General features: G+C 43.2%; 1 protein-coding gene across 2 annotated transcripts in view; it reads left to right on the forward strand.

Moving 5' to 3' along the window:
• The first annotated feature begins 1,681 nt into the window (after positions 1 to 1,681).
• mmadhcb (metabolism of cobalamin associated Db) overlaps positions 1,682 to 19,064 on the forward strand; it is a 47,114-nt gene continuing 29,731 nt past the window's right edge. The window contains exons 1-2 of one of the 2 annotated variants that reach the window (XM_061691693.1): positions 1,682 to 1,952; positions 9,080 to 9,116. In XM_061691693.1, coding sequence (XP_061547677.1) covers positions 9,108 to 9,116 — 9 coding nt within the window. In that variant the 5' untranslated portion in view covers positions 1,682 to 1,952; positions 9,080 to 9,107. The remainder of the gene's footprint in view (positions 1,953 to 9,079; positions 9,117 to 19,064) is intronic. The other variant, XM_061691692.1, reaches the window with a different exon arrangement.

A 19,064-nucleotide genomic window follows, 5' to 3' on the forward strand; every position in this document is an offset into this window, starting at 1 on the left:
GAGGAAAAGAACCATCCGGACTGATATGGACGCAAAGTTCAAAAGCCAGCATCTGTGATGGTATGGGGCTGTGTTAGTGCCAACGGCATGGGTAACTTACAGATCTGTGAAGGCACCATTAATGCTGAAAGGTACATACAGGTTTTGGAGAAACGTATGCTGCCATCCAAGCAACGTCTTTTTCATGGACAGCCCTGTTTATTTCAGCAAGACAATGCCAAACCACATTCTGCACGTGTTACAACAGCGTGGCTTCATAGTAAAAGAGTGCGGGTACTAGACTGGCCTGCCTGCAGTCCAGACCTGTCTCCCATTGAAAATGTGTGGCGCATTATGAAGCGCAAAGTACGACAACGGAGACCCCGGACTGTTGAACAGCTCAAGCTGTACATCGAGCGAGAATGGAAAACAATTCCACCTACAAAGCTTCAACAATTAGTGTCCTCAGTTTATTGAATGTTGTTAAAAGAAAAGGTGATGTAACGCAGGGGTAAACATGACCCTGTCCCATCTTTTTGGGAACGTGTTGCAGCCATAAAATTCCAAGTTCATAATTATTTGCTAAAAACAATCAAGTTTATCAGTTTGAACATTAAATATCTTGTCTTTGTAGTTTATTCAATTAAATGTCGGTCGAACATGATTTGCAAATCATTTAACACAACCTTCCAACTTCATTGGAATTTGGGTTGTACATCCAGCAAACTAGTTTCCTTTTCATTTCAAAATGAATCATCCATTAATTTGTTGTATGTATATATGAGCCGATTTTATATTTGGGTCAGTGACATCCATTCGTGTGACATGCATTGTGACATGCATATTTTTGTGTCCAAGTCCATTATTTGCAAAATAATAATCATCATCTGTTCATGACATCTATGACTTTATTCCATAAAACCTATTTATTCTCATAAATTTTTCATTAAATTAAAAATAATAACATTCTTATGTTTTGGTTGAAAGGCCATCAAGACCATTTTTTCAACAAACTTAATTCTCACACCTGATGATGTTTATTGAGCCCTATGAGGCATCGTTTAACGTTTGCAACCATTCCAAAATGTATTTATTCACCCGATGACGATAGACTCACGAACGAGCCCGGGGAATTTGTTTTGTAGTTGATGGAATAATGTGAAAGTTTTCACGTCACATCAACGTGTTAAAGACTGCAGTCAAGCCAGCCGCCCCTAATTTTGTTCATACTAGGCATTACGGTAATAGGTCGCCAACTCGCGGCGAAGCCACCTTCAAAATAAAAGCTTGCCAATAATACGGACGTCAGTGCTCTTCGGTTAAGGAATGCAACCAGCAAAGTTAATTTGAATCTTGAAATACATTACATACATACATACATTAAAAAAAATTACTTTATTTGATATCTCCCCAGGGACCACTTTTGTTGGAGACCTGGTGTGGTGTAGTGTCCCCCAGAACTGGACTGGTGTTGCGATAACTCATAGGTTTTTTTTTAATGAATTTTTGAAATCCGTGATCATGACAGTGAAATATACCAATTTCAAAATTAGGTGCGGCTGGGTTGACTTCTACTTTACGAGTGGAGGCTGGCTTGACCGCAGTTTTTCTACCGGGATACAGCAGCCAATCATAGTGCAGCGGTGCGTGTCCTTGAACCAGTAATATTACAGCAGGGCGTATCCTGCCAGGAACCCGCGTGGGATTCCGAATAACACAGCCGCGAAAGACAACCACGGTCCGCTAATTATGACGTTTCCTATTCCAAGGTGGTAAAGGACATCGCACAACGAAAACGAGGCAGAATTTGGCACATGATCGTCGTCGTTTAAAGTTCAACGGTAGGCAGTTATTGTCAAGTGGGCTCCGAATGGTCTTTCATTGCATCGGATTAAAACTGGACATAAGGAAGCGTATCCAACGTCGCCATTTTTGGTAAGCATCGCTTTCCCCTCCGCGGATGACTTGAAAAGGTGAACATTTCTCTCCATTCTTAGCCTTTCTTGTTTGTTTGAGAGAAACCTTATTTGATACCCCACCGTCTGTACAATGTAGTAATATTGTGGCGATTTTTGAGTCGCACAGGAAATGGAAAATAGGTCGAAGAGGCTTGAAAAAAAACACACACACGCGCACACACTAAACCCCAATTCCAATGAAGTTGTGACGTTGGGTAAAACGTAAATTAAAACTGAATACGATGATGTATTGTCTAGAAAGGGAGCAATTTCCCGTAGCCTGTCATTTATCAACATGTTAGCAATATGTGTGTGAGCATAAACAATTAGGATCAGAGACAACAGCGTGGTTATTTATATGAGGCCTGCCTATTGGTTCAAAGTCGCACGTCAAACGTCGAGAACCAAAATGGCTACTATGAGCGTGTTGCTTAGCAACCAGGAATTGGTTACTTCGTTAGCCCTGGGCGCCCCCTGGAGGACATTGTCGGGATTACCGGTGTGGATCCACTCCCCCCCCCTATTGTAAAGATGTCATCTGGCTGTGGTTTTAGTAGAGGCGACGCATTAAGGAGGCACAGGGTGTAGCACCGAGTGGTTTCTCTGGTCCGTTTTGACATTTGCAGGGGTCTCCCCACCCACCCACCCATCCATCTGTGCATAAATCTCACGCCTAGTATAGTCAATTAATGGCATGAAACGATTTAGCAGAACTTGTCCAATGAGCAAAGGTACTCGACTTCACAGGCGACACGAACACAGGAGGAATTATGGACTACGGCCCATTTGCCCAATGTAACGACACGAGCGAGTCTAATTGGGTAAAGGGGGCGAAATGTCATTTCGCAATGTTGGAGGTTGAGCGTCCGACCCTCCTGCTGTAATTTGTCACGAAGTGAATCAAACACGTCCTCGGACGTGACTGTGATGTTTGTGTCTAATTTGTAATAGATGCACGATAATGATTTGTTGAGCAATTTAATAGCGTTCACAAACTATGGCTTATCACGTAACTTTAAAAGTGTTCGAGTGTGCGTCGAAGCAGTGATCGAATAAAGCAAAATTGTTGACCGCGTCAAATTATACGCACAAAGTTTGTTTGCTCAAATTAAAATTGTTGCGCGAGGTTGGCACTTTACTCGATTTAAAACAATTGCGAAGGCACTCAGGTGGAGTGAAAGAAATCAGCTTGTTCACTAAATGTGAAGTTTTGACTAATTCAACCAATTAATTTATTTAGCTTTAAATAAATTAAATTTAGTACAAACGCAAGTTTATTACTTCAAAAGTAACAACCAACGATTCAATGCGGAGCCTTAGCAGTGTTCGTTCGTAGCAAATAGCGTTTAGGTGGCTAACGGCTTTCGAGGGGGACTTTAAATGTCGCGTAATGACACAAACGTCCATGGGGTGGTGCCCGAAGACTGTTCCGCAGCAAGCACAACGATTCACAACCACAAAGAAAAACCAGAACGGCAACCTCACAATGACGCCACGTGGCGTTTACCCAACAAGCTGCGTAATGGCCTGAAGGTCCACGAGGGGGGCACTCGAGGACAAACTGAAGCATATACAAGGGTTTGACACCACGAAGAAGGGAACGAAAAAATGGCGCCCTCAATGGAGCACCGTGGTTTCAACTTTCCCACAAAGCAAAAATGACGACCGTTGGATAAAACTAAATCTATTTAAGAATTGAATTTGTCGAAAGTGAACGCCTGCGCTCACTTCAGGGTTATTTCAATTAATGTTTTTACGTCACAATCAAACCATGTGTCTCGTAAACACAAAGATTTGTGAGGTGAATCGACGGTGTCTGATAGCATCTCGGATAAATGTGCATGCGTCGACTCTTACATGAAAATTTAATAACCATGACATAAATGGGAGAGTTTCTAGAAGGAAGTCTCTGCTCTCAAAAAAGAGCAAATCTGCCCTTTTCAAATTTACAGAGGAGTTGGACAAGCCAGAGACCATTTGGAAGTCCTTTCTCCGGACAGATGAGGCAAAAATACAATTATTTGGTCAAAATCACCATCCATCCATCCATTATCGACACCGCTTATCCTCACTAGGGTCGCAGGCATGCTGGTCGAGAGAAAAGCCAGCACTGCACATAAAGTAAAGAACCTCCTGCCAGCGATGACGCATCCATCCATTTTCTACCGCTTATCCGAGGTCGGGTCGCGGGGGCAGGAGCTTTAGCAGGGACGCCCAGACTTCCCTCTCCCCAGCCACTTCATCCAGCTTTTCCGAAGGGGGATCCCAAGGCGTTCCCAGGCCAGCCGAAAGACATAGTCTCTCCAGCGTGTCCTGGGTCGTCGCCGGGGTCTCCTTTGCCAGGGAGGCGTCCGGGAGGCATCCGAATCAGATGCCCCAGCCACCTCATCTGGCTCCTCTCGATGTGGAGGAGCAGCGGCTCGACTCTGAGATCCTCCCGGGTGACCGAGCTTCTCACCCTATCTCTAAGGGAGAACCCGGACACCCTGCGGATGAAACTCATTTCGGCCGCTTTTATCCGGGATCTTGTTCTTTCGGTCACGACCCACAGCTCGTGACCATAGGTGAGGGTAGGAACGTAGAGCGACCGGTAAATTGAGAGCTTCCATTTCGACTTACCTCCTTCTTTACCACAACGGACCGATACAAAGTCCGCATCGCTGCAGACGCTGCACCGATCCGCCTGTCGAACCTCCCGTTCCATTCTTCCCTCACTTGTGAACAAGACCCCAAGATACTTGAACTCCTCCACTTGAGGCAGGATCTCATCCCCGACCTGGAGAGGGCACGCCACCTTTTTCCGACTGAAGACCATGGTCTCAGATTTGGAGGTGCTGATTCTCATCCCAGCCGCTTCACACTCGGCTGCGAACCGCTCCAGGTGGAGATCACGGCTTGATGAAGCCAAGAGAACTACATCATCTGCAAAAAGCAGAGATGCAATACTTAGCCCACCAAACCGGACACCCTCTACGCCTCTGCTGCGCCTCAAAATTCTGTCTATAAAAGTTATGAACAGAATCGGTGACAAACGGCAGCCTTGGCGCAGCCCAACCCTCACCGGGAACGAGTCCGACTTACTGCCGGATATGCAGACCAAACTCTAAGAGAGACTCCGGTCGTACAGGGACCGCACAGCCCGTATCAGGGGGTTCGGTACCCCATACTCCCGAAGCACCCCCCACAGGACCACCCGAGGGGCACGGTCGAACGCCTTCTCCAAGTCCACAAAACACATATAGACTGGTTGGGCGAACTCCCATGCAACCTCGAGGACCCTGCCGAGGGTGTAGAGCTGGTCCACTGTTCCACGGCCAGGACGAAAACCATACTGCTCCTCCTGGATCTGAGATTCGACTTCCCGACAGACCCTCCTCTCCAGCACCCCTGAATAGACCTTACCAGGGAGGCGGAGGAATGTGATTCCCCCTGTAGTTGGAACACACCCTCCGGTCCCCCTTCTTAAAAAGGGGTCCCACCACCCCAGTCTGCCAATCCAGAGGCACTGTCCCCGATGTCCACGCGATGCTGCAGAGGCGTGTCAACCAGGACAGCCCCATAACATCCAGAGCCTTTAGGAACTCTGGGTGAACCTCATCCATCCCCGGGGCCTTGCTCTAGTAAGAGTAAGAAACTACTACATGAAAAAAAAACTACTCAAGTAATGAGTAACTTGTGAGTAACTACTACTTTTTTTTTTTTTTGAATCAGACCATGAGCATCAAATATATATATATATATATATATATATATATATATATATCCCCATATAACCCACGCAGGCAGTGCCGGGATCCATATATTATTTATATATATATATATATATATATATATATAAATAATAATATATGGATCCCGGCACTGCCTGCGTGGGTTTTCTCCAGGCTATCCGGTTTCCTCCCACATCCCAAAAACATGCATGAATTGAAGACTCTAAATTGTCCTTAGGTGTGAATGTGAGTGTGAATCGTTGTTTGTTTCTATGTGCCCTGCGATTGGCTGGCGACCAGTTCAAGGTGTACCCCAAAAACCGACAACACATCCATTGGGCTCTACAGAAACATTGGCTTTATTCGTTTAAATGACTTCATGAAGAAGCTGTTTGCTGAACAGACTTATTGATGGTGTATGCGTGTGCGAGACCGTAGGGATAGTGCAAGGTGTTTTTGCATGTTAGAAGTGGGCTGAAATATCCAAGTTTGGGCAGTCACAATTTAAGAGTTACATGATAAAGCTGGAACAACAGCTTTATCATGCAAAAAAACATTTTGATGTCTGTAAAATAAACACATTCGGGCGGCTGTTTTTTTGTTTTTTTTCCCCCCCCCCCCAAAAAAATGAGTCATTTTGATTGGCTCGCGAAGGTTACGTGCGTGGTCATGTGACTGCATTATGTCGTCTGATTGGTGAATTGGAGTCTAATAAATGACATTAGTGATCCCGTTTGATTGGCGCAACGGGCGCCCCAGTATGTGGGAGTCGAAGATGGAGTCTAAAAATAGATGCGCACACGCAAGAATGAATAAATAAAAGTAGCCAACGGCATGTCAATCACGTGCATACGCGTGTCCGTGGGTGCGCACGTGCATATGCGTGTGCGCGCATACGAGTGTTTGCAATGACGCCATCAGATGACAAAATGAGTGTTGTTGTTGGTTTATTTTTTATTTGACTGACTACCACAAAGTTGTAAGTCTTGGTGTGCATATATTAATATATTTTGTGTGTATAAAAATATATTGCATAGATTGTATTTACACCCCTACACCATTAGATAGTGCCAGAGAACGTGTTTTCATCCATTAGTGGAGAGCGGTGTATCCGTTAGAATTTCTCCGTCTCCGTTGTGAGAGATGCATGCATGTGTACATTTGAATTTAGCCTCTTTCTTTGGGCGAGAGCTTCGCATATACATTTGTCATCACCTTTGTGTGGCTCATTTTGAAATCAGTTCAAATCAAATCCCCTTTGTTGTTCATTCATGTTGTTTCATTGCAGTTGCAGTTTTGTTACCTTGTTTGTTCAACATTTAACAAAAACAATTATTGCATCAAATTGACTTATTCAAGGCTCTAATTACCTCATCAAATATTCCACTATTAAATTATATTTTTTAACATATGGCATATTTAGAGTGACAGTCATAACACACTACACAATTTCTTTAAAAAGAAAACAGCCTTTGCTCCAAAATGATAATGCATAAAACACTTTTAATGACTTATTGACTTATTCAAGGCTCTAATTACGTCATTTCAAATATTCCACTTTGAAATTTATTTTTTGAGTTTTTGTCATAACACAGTACTGCTTTTTATTGTATGATTGAAAAAATTATTTAAAACATTTTCCATTATCTATGAATAGGTCTGAACCTGCTGAAATTTTTGAGGGGTTGAAAGTAAAAAAAAAACCAAAATAATTAATCTGAATGATTTATAACTCTATCAAGAGGCTGTCCATTTTTTGCCTTAAGACAACTAAAATACACATAACATCAGTGTCTGGTTGAAGTAATGGTTGCAAAGGAGGCAGCACAAGCTACTAATAGAAGAGTTCACATACCTTTGTACACGTACAATTATAGGTTTTGTGGAAAAATGTTGGGGAAAATAGATCTTGTTGTGTGTGTGTGTGTGTGTGTACTATTTGGATGCTATGCTTTACAAATTGGGATTTGGAGGTACACTATATTGCCAAAAGTATTCGCTCACCTGCCTTGACTCACTTATGAACTTTAGTGACATCCCATTTCAAATTTATCAGGATTCAATATGATGTCAGTCATCCCTTTGCAGCTGTAACTAGCGTCAACTTTTCTGGGAAGGCTGGCCACAAGGTTTATAAGTATGTTTATGGGAAATTTTGACCAGAAAATCCTTTGTGAGGTCACACACTTATGTTGGACAAGAAGGCCTGGCTCTCAGTCTTCGCTTTAATTCATCCCAAAGGTTTACTGTCATGTTGAGGTCTGCACAGGGAAGTCAAGTTCATCCACACCAGACTCTGTCATCCATGTCTTTATGAATCTTGCTTTGTGCACTGGTGCACAGTCATGTTGGAAGAGGAAGGGGCCAGCTCAAAAATGTTCCCACAAAGTTGGAAGCATGGAATTGTCGCCATGACTATTTATGCTTATTTATTGATTTATTTTTTGTTCTTTCATTTTAGTATATTATTCACTTACTTGTTACAAATTTATTTTTTGGTTGTTCTTCTAAGTTATATTACATGTTTAGTTTTGGAAGTTAAATGACAACAAAGTTTTAAAATGAATAATTTTATTTATTAATCAATATCAATCAAAATAATCATAATTATTCCCCTCCCCCCCCCAATCACCTGGCCCGAGTGAGCGTGGTTTTAAAATAAATGAATAATCGTGTTTCTTCATCATGATTTCAGTATCAATCAAAAATAATCATGATTATTATTTTTTTCGCCCCATCATCACCCAGCCCTAGTGGAGTGTTCCCCTTCACACTGCGCAGGCATACAGCACCTGCAACGCAAGCCCAAACAAACATGTCGGCTTATATACAGTAATAGTCAATACCACTCGCTAAAAAAAATGTACAAATTTACAACTCATCCGTATGAACGGTATCAGCAGTGATCGGCAGAGCTCACTCATCGATGATCGGTTTCAGAATCGGCAGCATAAAACCATGATAGGAGCACCCCTATTTAGAAGCGAGGACATTTCTCAACTGGACTTGTTGCACAGGTGGCATCCTATCGCAGTTCCACGCTGGAATTCACTGAGCGCCTGAGAGTGACCCATTATTTCACAAATGTTTGTAAAAACAGTCTGCATGCCTAGTTGTTTGATTTTATACACCTGTGACCATGAAAGTGATTAGAACACCTGATTCTGATGACTTGGATGGGTGGGCAAATATCTTTGGCAATATATTGTGTTTAGAAAAGGTTACTTAGTTTTTTTACAAAAAGAGTCACCATGTTAGAAGGATTCACAAACTTTCAAGCAGCATTGTATAGCCATGTCTCTCCAAACACCGCAACACGTGGAAATGCAGCACACCAAACACTTCCTACCGTACGTACAAACGCACTACCACATAATTTGATATGCTTGGAAATGTTTTTTTTTTTTACTGTCACTTTGTCTCATCTCACAGATACCCAACTGTAAACTGCAAGAAGAGGATGGCGGCTGTAAGTTCAGTGCATGTACCATTTTTCATAACGTTGCAAAGGTACAGTTAGGTTCAAAAGTGTTTGGACAATAGCAATGTTTTTATGATGTTTGCCTTTATATACAATCACAGTGGATTGAAACAAAACAAAATAAGATAGTCGTCTTAAATCTAAGAGGTCGCACAAAAATATGGCAAATGCCTTTCAGGAATTATTGTCATTTTAATAGAAATTAATAAATTTTTCAAAGAGGCCTCAAAATAATTTGACATTCCAAATAATGGCAGTATGAGTTTAAAAAAATATATTTAAATTTTCAACAAATATTGAGAGCACTGCACATTGTATTCCAAATCAAAACGTGATTAAAACTGTATGAAACTTATTCCTTTCCATATAGTTAAGCAAAGACTTAAAAAGACTAAAAAAGAGCAGTGTTGGTATTTTTTTTTTTTTTTTTTTTATAAACTTGACACTCCTTGTACACTGGGTGTCTACAATAACTCCGACCCCCACTCCTGCATCGCGCCCACAGTGGACGCACCATGAACGGCGAAGGACGAAGCAGAAGCGAGGCAAGTGTGTGTGCGTGTGTGTGTGTGTGTGTGTTGTGTGTGTGTGTGTGTGAATTGAAGTATGGTGAGACGTTGCTGTAATACATGGAACAGCACCTCGTCACTTGAAGGATAAAAACATTTTTTTTTAAATCTAACAGACTACGTTTTTACAGCTTTCCTGCTTGGCGAAGGCAAGAAAGACGGAATTCGGAGTGGTTTCAGATTATATCCGATGGCTTTGATATCATCTGAAAAAAAATAATCTAACCTTCGACAATATGACGACGACGAGTGTGCTCCTAACATTTTCATTACTGTAAAGTAAAAAAATATATATATGCATCCTGTTGTTTTTTTACATGCAACAAAGCATGTGGGATGTGTAGTTTTCTGACAGCTGCCTTTATTGACATTGTTAGATCAGAATTATTAGATTATAACTTTTGCCAGGTATTGGTCTCTGGCTTTGTGGCCTAGTTTTTCTTTGTAAAATGCCATCTGTTTATCTGTTTCTTGTTTTCAGTCGCGGAAAATACACAGCGATTGTACAGCTTGCTTAGTAAGCCATTGCGGCAGCCTCGGTTTCCAAGCCCGATATTATTTGGTTTTGTTAGACAGTGTTGTTTACCATAGGCAGCATCAGAATCAGAATCATCTTTATTTGCCAAGTATGTCCAAAACACACAAGGAATTTGTCTCCGGTAGTTGGAGCCGCTCTAGTACAACAGACAGTCCATTTACAGAACACTTTGGAGACATAAAGACATTGACAAAAAACAATTGTGCAAAAAGATGCAGAGTCCTCTAGCACTTAGAGCAGTTCGAACGACTAATATTGCAATAGGTGCAATGACCATTGTGCAAAGGGCGCTGAGACTCCAAGGAGTGTATGCGGTTTAAAGTGACGAGTCGTGCGATCATCTGGGACAATTGTCGGTTGTGCAAATGTTACAGATACTCCTCAATCAGTGTGCAAATGGAGCAGATGCTACTCTGGCATGAGAGGCCAGTATATGCAAATAGTGCAGCATGGCGAGACAACTACAGTGAGTGCACGAGTAATACATAATTGGCCCCACAGAAATGTGACAACGAACTCAAGTCAAAAAATTGCCAGCTTGTTGTAATGGAATTATAGGTTAGGTGTTTAAGAAGTTGATCGCAAGAGGGAAGAAGCTGTTGGAATGTCTACTAGTTCTAGTTTGCGTTGATCGGTAGCGCCGACCTGAGGGAAGGAGCTGGAAGAGCTGGTGACCGGGGTGCAGACGGTCCGAGAGGATTTTGCACGCCCTTGTCTTAGTTCTGGTAGCGTGCAAGCCCTCAATGGTGGGAAGGGGGGTACCGACAATCCTTTCAGCAGTTTTGATTGTCCGTTGCAGTCGGAGTTTGTCCTTTTTTGTAGCAGCACCAAACCAGACTGTGATGGAAGAACACAGGACTGATTCGATGACCGCCGTGCTTTCTCAGAAGCCGCAGGAAGTACATCCTCTGCTGGGCCTTTTTGAGGACGGAGTTGATGTTGGTCGCCCACTTCAGGTCCTGAGAGATTTTAATTCCCAGGAACTTGAAGGTCTCGACGGTTGACACAAGGCAGCTGGACAACGTGAGGGGCAGCTGTGGCGAAGGATGCCTCCTGAAGTCCACGATCATCTCTACAGTCTTGAGCGTGTTCAGCTCCAGGTTGTGTCGGCCGCACCACACCTCCAGCCGGTCCGCTTCCTGTCGATATGCAGACTCGTCACCGTCCTTGATGAGGCCGATGACAGTGGTGTCATCTGCAAACTTCAGGAGCTTGACAGTCGGGTTCGCTGAGGTGCAGTCGTTCGTGTAGAGAGAGAAGAGCAGCGGAGAGAGGACACAACCTTGGGGCGCCCCAGTGCTGATGCTGCGTGTGGATGAGGTGGCCTCCCCCAGCCTGACCTGCTGTGTCCTGCCCGTCAGAAAGCTGTAAATCCACTGGCAGATGGCAGGTGAGACGCTGAGCTGGAGAAGCTTGGTTCAAAGGAGTTCAGGGATGATGGTGTTGAACGCTGAGCTGAAGTCCACGAACAGGATCCTCGCGTAGGTCCCTGCACTGTCGAGGTGTTCTAGGATGAAGTGCAGTCCCATGTTGACTGCATCATCCGCAGACCTGTTCGCTTGGTAGGCAAACTGCAGGGGGTCCAGCAGGGGACCTGTGACAGTCTTGAGGTGGTCCAGCACGAGACGTTCAAAGGACTTCATGACCACAGATGTCAAAGCGACAGGCCTGTAGTCATTCAGACCAGAGATTGTAGGTTTCTTGGGGACTGGAATGATGGTGGAGCGTTTGAAACAGGATGGAACTTCGCACATTTCCAAAGATCTGTTGAAGATCTGAGTGAAGACTGGAGCGAGCTGGTCTGCGCAGACTTTGAGGCAGGATGGGGACACATGGTCCGGTCCTGCCGCTTTGTTAATCTTCTGTTGTTTGAAGATGCGTCTCACATCCTGTTCGTGGATGGTTAACGCAGAAGTCAGAGGTGTGGTTGTGGTCGCGGGTGCGGCCGGGTGGGTGTGTGGAGTGAAACTGTCCTTTTCAAATCTGCAATAGAAGGTATTCAAGTCGTTGGCTAGTGTGCTATTGTTCTCAGCTTGGGGGGATCGTCGCTTGTAATTAGTCAGTGATTGAAATGCATGCCAGACTGATTTTGAGTCGTTCCCGCTAAACTGTTTTTCCAACTTTGCTGCATAGATCCTCTTTGCAATGTTAATTTCTTTAGTCAGCTGGTTTCGAGCTCGATTATACAGGGCCCTGTCCCCGCTCTGATATGCATCTTCCTTAGCTTGGCGAAACTGCTTAAGTTTAGCAGTGAACCACGGCTTGTTGTTGTTGAATGTGCGAAATGATTTTGTTGGTACACAAACCTCTTCACAGAAACTGATATAGGATGTGACAGTGTCCGTATATTCATCCAGGCTGCCAGCTAAATTTTCAAAGACACTCCAGTCTGTGCAGTCTAAACAGCTTTGAAGTTCCATCTTGGCTTCATTGGTCCACTTTTTGACTGTTTTCACTGTAGGGTTCGCACATTTAAGTTCTTGTCTGTACGTCGGTATTAAGTGAATTAAGCAGTGATCGGACGAGCCCAGGGCTGCACGAGGTATAGCACGGTATGCGTTTTTTACCGTAGAGTAGCAGTGGTCTAAAGTATTATTTTCCCTGGTAGGACAGTCGATGTGCTGCTTGTATTTAGGGAGTTCGTGGTTGAGTTTAGCTTTGTTAAAGTCCCCGAGAATAATGAGGGGTGAGTCCGGGTGGTTTTTTTCAATTTCGTTGACTTGTTCGGCGAGCGTTAGCAATGCGCAATAACGCAATAACGCTGTCGGGCCAACTGTCCTGTATTAGCCAGTGTTCTGACAAATTTTCCGATCTTCAAGCGTTTTTGATAGACTGTAAGACTGCTACCATTGTTGCAATACGTCTTTGGGAAAACTGAGGTGCTCGCTCCCCTGCCGATCCCCGGCTACAGAAGCTGGCTCTAGAGGCACGGTGGACGACTGGTTAGCACGTCTGCCTCACAGTTCTGAGGACCAGGGTTCGGATCCGGCCTCGCCTGTGTGGCGTTTGTATGTTCTCCCTGTGCCTGAGTGGGTTTTCTCCGGGTACTCCGGTTTCCTCCCACATCCCAAAAATATGCATGGTAGGTTAATTGAAGACTCTAAATTGCCCGGAGGTGTGAATGTGAGTGGTTGTTGGTTTATATGTGCCCTGCGACTGGCTGGTGACCTGTTCAGGGTGTATGTATCCTACTTATCGCCCAGAGTCAGCTGGGATAGGCTCCAGCACGCCCACGACACTAGTGAGGATAAGCGCTACGAAAGATAAATGGATGAATGAATGAGGTGCTCTTCATTTGGATGCAATACACAATTTCAACTATAGATGGGAGTAATTCTTGCACAGTGTCTCTTTAATCACAAAAGAGTCTCAAAGGGCTTCACAGGCTACAGGACTTGCTACGTAATAACCCTCAAGAAGGACTTTGTCTTGGTCAGAAAATAGGGGAGAATTTAGGAATGTGCTTGTGTTACTTTGTAGTAGTGCTTGTAAATAAATACGGAGAATTAAAACATTGATATGTTTCATTGGTTTTTATTTAAAAAAAGAGAAGTTTTTCCAAGGTGGCTGGACTGAGGCAGTTCTGTTTTTTGTAAGGATTTCTCCTGCTTTAGAAAAAAATCCTCTCACAGGGCACAGATGATGCTGGTGTAGAAAGGTAAGTGAGTCAGTTTGAATAAATTAGGGAAATTATTTTTTGCAGTTTCCAAGACTGCAGTGGATCTTTCTGTCTCTATGTTTGGTTCTGCCAAGTATTTCTGAACTTCAATTGTAGCATTTCACTGTCACAGATGTAGATGGAGTTTTACTATTTTGTGTGGATTTGTCCAAGCGCTGCCGCAGTTTGCGTCCTGAGAGAGAAAAAGCCACTATATACAACACAAAACATTAATGTACCACGTAGACACATACGTGTTTGTGGCTGTGAAGTTCAGATGATGCTGGAGCTGAAGTTGATGCTGAAATTGATGCTGATGTTGAAGCTGATGTTGACGTTGATGCTGATGTTGAAGCTGATACTGACGGAGAACTGCGTCTTATAGTTGATACTGACGGAGAAGTGCGTCTTATAGTTGAAGCACTTTCCGATGTAAGTCTTCTCTCTGCCTCTGCAGAATTATGTGGACTGAGAAAACCAAGTTTTTTAAATCTGGGATCCAACATGGTGTTTAGTGACAAGATTCTTTGAAAAAACAATGAAGAGAAAAACTGTTCGATTTGCAATCTCAGACATCTCACTAATGTGATTTCCTCTGGAGTGGACATATTTATCATTTCTTCTTCTCGTGCAGCATGAAGCATGGTCGGCATTGGTTTGACCTGAGACCACGACGCACACTTTCCTCTGACAACTCAGTTGTCGCATCATTTAATGGTGCCAGAACCTTCAATGAATCAGAAATGATGTTGAGCTGCTGGGAGGAGACTCAAGCCAACCAGGGCAGCAGCAACTGGCTCCCTTTCATCAAACTATCTCTGCAGCATTTGTAGGAACTATCGCATTGTGTTTCCACTTCCTGGATTAGCTTCAGCGTAGGCCGACCCATTTGCCTTTGAACCTGCCAAAGTGTCTCCTACAAGCAAAATTATTATTATTGTTATTATTATGCGTACATACAGATGAGTGTGATGGAGAGACAAAGATGAAGAAGAAATTACCTTTGCTGTAGTGCTGCTCTTGAAGTACCCAACAATCTTCCTGGTTTTGTGTCTTATTTCTGATAGCTCTTCATTCACACAGAGTGCTTTTTTTTGGCAATCAAATTTAATGTATGTGCCACGCAGTTGGCATGCTTAACTACCATCTCTTTCGCACGCGCAGCCATATTGGCAGCTCCGTCTGTGACTAGGCACGTGAACTTGTCACTGATGCCCCACTGTAGAAGGTCTTTTTTCACAGCAGCCAAATTCAATGCAGTGTGTGATGCCGAGAAGTGTGTAACACCCAGCACAACAGATTTCATCTCGGTGTTTTCATAAAGAAAATGGGCAGTGACGGCGAGGAATGCTTCAGTGTTTATGGAGGTCCACATGTCGGATGTTAAGCTCACAGCAGATGATGTACTCACAGTGGCTTTTGCCTTCTCCCTGGAATCATTATATTTCTTTCAGGGCCTAAAAAGATGAACATAAAAGCAATAGAAGAAATACTTGTAATTGATTTAAATTCACACCTGGCGGGTAGGGTGAACATAAAATGGGTTCCATGATTTAACACCTTTTTTTAAAACCCACTCACCTCTACAATGGAGAACGGCAAGCAGTCTTCCACAACCACAGCAATTAATGCTCCAGTGTTATCAGTCTCTCCTGGACAAAAAAAACTAAATATTTACTTGACGCGTACAGCTTAACGACAGACAGTTCAAATAACTTTTATTTATTTATTTCATATGTAAAGTACACATACAATTTTCACAGACAGGGACAAAGTATAATGTGTATTTCCATTGCACTCAAAATAGCTTACCAGAGCAGTGAACCACCTTGCATGTTGTCTTGATGGAGGGCCCTATGGTGCCTCAGCATTGCTGAGGTGTTTCCATTATACCCTAGCGCTCTTGAACACGAGACACTTCACCTGTGGCAACACACCCACACACAAATGTTTATTCTACAACCCCAATTCCAATGAAGTTGGGACGTTGTGTTAAACAAAAATAAAAATAGACTACAATGATTTGGAAATCCTGTTCGATCTATATTTAATTGAATACACTACAAAGTTATTTAATGTTCAAACTGATAAACTTTATTATTTTTAGCAAATAATCATTAACTTAGAATTGCAACACGTTCCACAAATGCTGTGACAGGTGGCAAGAAAGACTGAGAAAGTTGAGGAATGCTCATCAAACACCTGTTTGGAGCATCCCACAGGTGAACAGGCTCATTAGGAACATGTGGGTGCCATGATTGAGTATAAAAGGAGCTTCCGTGAATTGCTCAGTCATTCACAAGCAAAGATGGGGCGAGGTTCACCTCTTTGTGAACAAGTGCGTGAGAAAATAGTCGAACAGTTTAAGGGCAATGTTCCTCAACATACAATTGCAAGGAATTTAGGGATTTCATCATCTACGGTCCATAATATCATCAAAAGGTTCAGAGAATCTGGAGAAATCACTGCATGTAAGCGGCAAGGCTGAAAACCAACATTGAATGCCTGTGACCTTCGATCCCTCAGGCGCCACTGCATCAAAAACCGACATCAACGTGAAAGGATATCACCACATGGGCTCAGGAACACTTCAGAAAACCAATGTCAGTAAATACAGTCCGGAGCTACATCCGTAAGTGCAACTTGAAACTCTAATATGCAAAGCAAAAATCATTTATCAACAACACCCAGAAACGCCGGTGGCTACTTTGGGTCCGAGCTCATCTAAGATGGACTGATGCAAAGTGGACAAGTGTTCTGTGTCCACATTTCAAATTATTTTTGGAAATTGTGGACCTCTGGGCCAAAAAGGAATAGAACCATCCGGACAGTTATGGACGCAAAGTTCAAAACCCAGCATCTGTGATGCCATGTGGCTGTGTTATTGCCAATGGCATGGGTAACTTACATCTCATTAATGCTGAAAGGTACATACAGGTTTTGGAGAAACATATGCTGCCAACCAAGCAATGTCTTTTTCATGGACGTCCCTGCTTATTTCAGCAAGACAATGCCAAACCACGTTCTGCACGTGTTACAACAGCGTGGCTTCGTAGTAAAAGAGTGCCACTCTTTTACTTACCTCAGTTCCCGAACGTTTATTGAATGTTCTTAAAAGAAAAGGTGATGTAACACAACATGACCCTGTCCCATCTTTTTTGGGACATGTTGCAGCCATAAAGTTAATGATTATTTGCTAAAAACAATAGTTTATCAGTTTGAACATTAAATATCTTGTCTTTGTAGTGTATTCAAATAAATATAGGTTGAACATGATTTGCAAATCATTGTATTCTGTTTTTATTTATGTTTAACACAACGTCCCAACTTCATTGGAATTGGGGTTGTACAGTTGACACTATGTCCATATGGCTCTGTTTGTACCATCTCAGAGAAATAAACCTTTCAGCATCCATTAAAACACTCCTGGTAAGCACCAGACCTGTTGTTGAGAAACAGTGGTTTACAGTATATCAGGGGTCTTCAATGGTTTTCACACCTTGGGGACCACTAAGATGAGAGTGAGAAGACGCAGAGAAGCAGGGACCCCCAAAACATGTTGAATATTTGTTGCGATTAAATAACTAGCTTCATAGAATTGTTTGACACCACCACCATCACGAGAGTTGTGTTTAATTCAAGCGTCCATTTATTCATTTTCTGTACCGCTTATCCTCACTCGGGTTGCGGGCATGCTGGAGCCTATCCCAGCTAACTTCAGGCGAGAGGTGGGGTACACCCTGAACTGGTTGCCAGCCAATCGCAGAGCACATATAAACAAACAACCATTCGCACTCACATTCACACCTGTTGGCAATTTAGAGTCCTCTATTAACCTACAGTGCATGTTTTTGGGATGTGGGAAGAAACTGGAGTACCTGGAGAAAATCCACGCAGTCACGGGGAGAACATGCAAACTCCACACAGGCCAGGCCGGATTTGAACCCGGTTCCCAAGAACTGTGAGGCAGGTGTGGTAACCAAATGCACACCGTGCTGCCATCTTAGGAATCATTCAAAAGTAAGACTACCCTTTATTTTCTTTTTGGTCAACAGTGCCATTTTTGCCCAGTCTTTTCCTTATTGTTTACGTTATTTCTCGACTGTTCTGGAATTTCTTTGGATTGTATCATTTTATTGCGTTTTTTTTTTTTTTTTTTTTTTAGATGTTTTCTCTTGTCTTGATTTTGTTGGGACAGATTCTGTTTAAGTGATTTCTTGATTGAACAGGTCTGGAGGTACTCTGGCTTGGGTGTGATGAGTGAAAATTAACCAAAAATTGTGATTAGCCACAATGAATTCAAGTTTTAACAAGGGGGGGTGGGTAATTAGTTTTTTTCACACAGGGTGAGGTAACTGAATTTTTTTCCCCCCTGAATAAATGAAATCACCATTTGAAAACAGCATTTTAAATTCACGTTGGGGCGGCACGGTGGATGACTTGTTAGCACATCGGCCTCACAGTTCTGAAGACCGGGGTTCAAATCCAGGCCTCGCCTGTGTGGAGTTTGCATGTTCTACCCGTGCCTGCGTGGGTTTTCTCAGGGTACTCCGGTTTCTTCCCACATCCCAAAAACATGTGGTAGATTGATTAAAGACTCTATATTGCCAGTAGGTGTGAATGTGAGTGCAAATGTTTGTTTGTTTCTATGGGCCTTGCAATTGGCTGGCGACCATTTCAGGGTGTACCCTGCCTCTCGCCCGAAAATAGCTGGGATAGGCTCCAGCACGCCCGCCCATCACCCTAGTGAGGATAAGCGGTACAGAAAATGGATGGATGGAAGTTCACTTGGGTTATATGTCAGATATTTTAGATAAGCTGTCAGATAATCGTAACATTTCAAAAGTAGAACCAAGTGGCCTCAATGACATGGAGTACAATACTCACCCTTTGTCAAATTTGAACTAAAGTACAATGCCTCCATATCAACGAAAAATGGTGTACGGATGCGAGCAGGATGGAGAAGCTATGTGCAGCCCGCGGCGGGCAAGCTCCCAGTGCTTTTTGTACTGACCGAATTCAGTCAGTACACTACCAAGTACCAATTCACGTAAAATCAAGGTACGCATCCAGAGGAGCTAGCAGGGTAGAAGCAGACTGGTCCAAGCGGGACTGCTTCACACCAGAAGCTGTCCAGCCACACAGCGCAGAGGGGAGCTTTGTTCGAATGA

The sequence above is a fragment of the Phycodurus eques genome, chromosome 12, assembly GCF_024500275.1.
Source record: "Phycodurus eques isolate BA_2022a chromosome 12, UOR_Pequ_1.1, whole genome shotgun sequence".
In the NCBI taxonomy this organism is placed as follows: domain Eukaryota; kingdom Metazoa; phylum Chordata; class Actinopteri; order Syngnathiformes; family Syngnathidae; genus Phycodurus; species Phycodurus eques.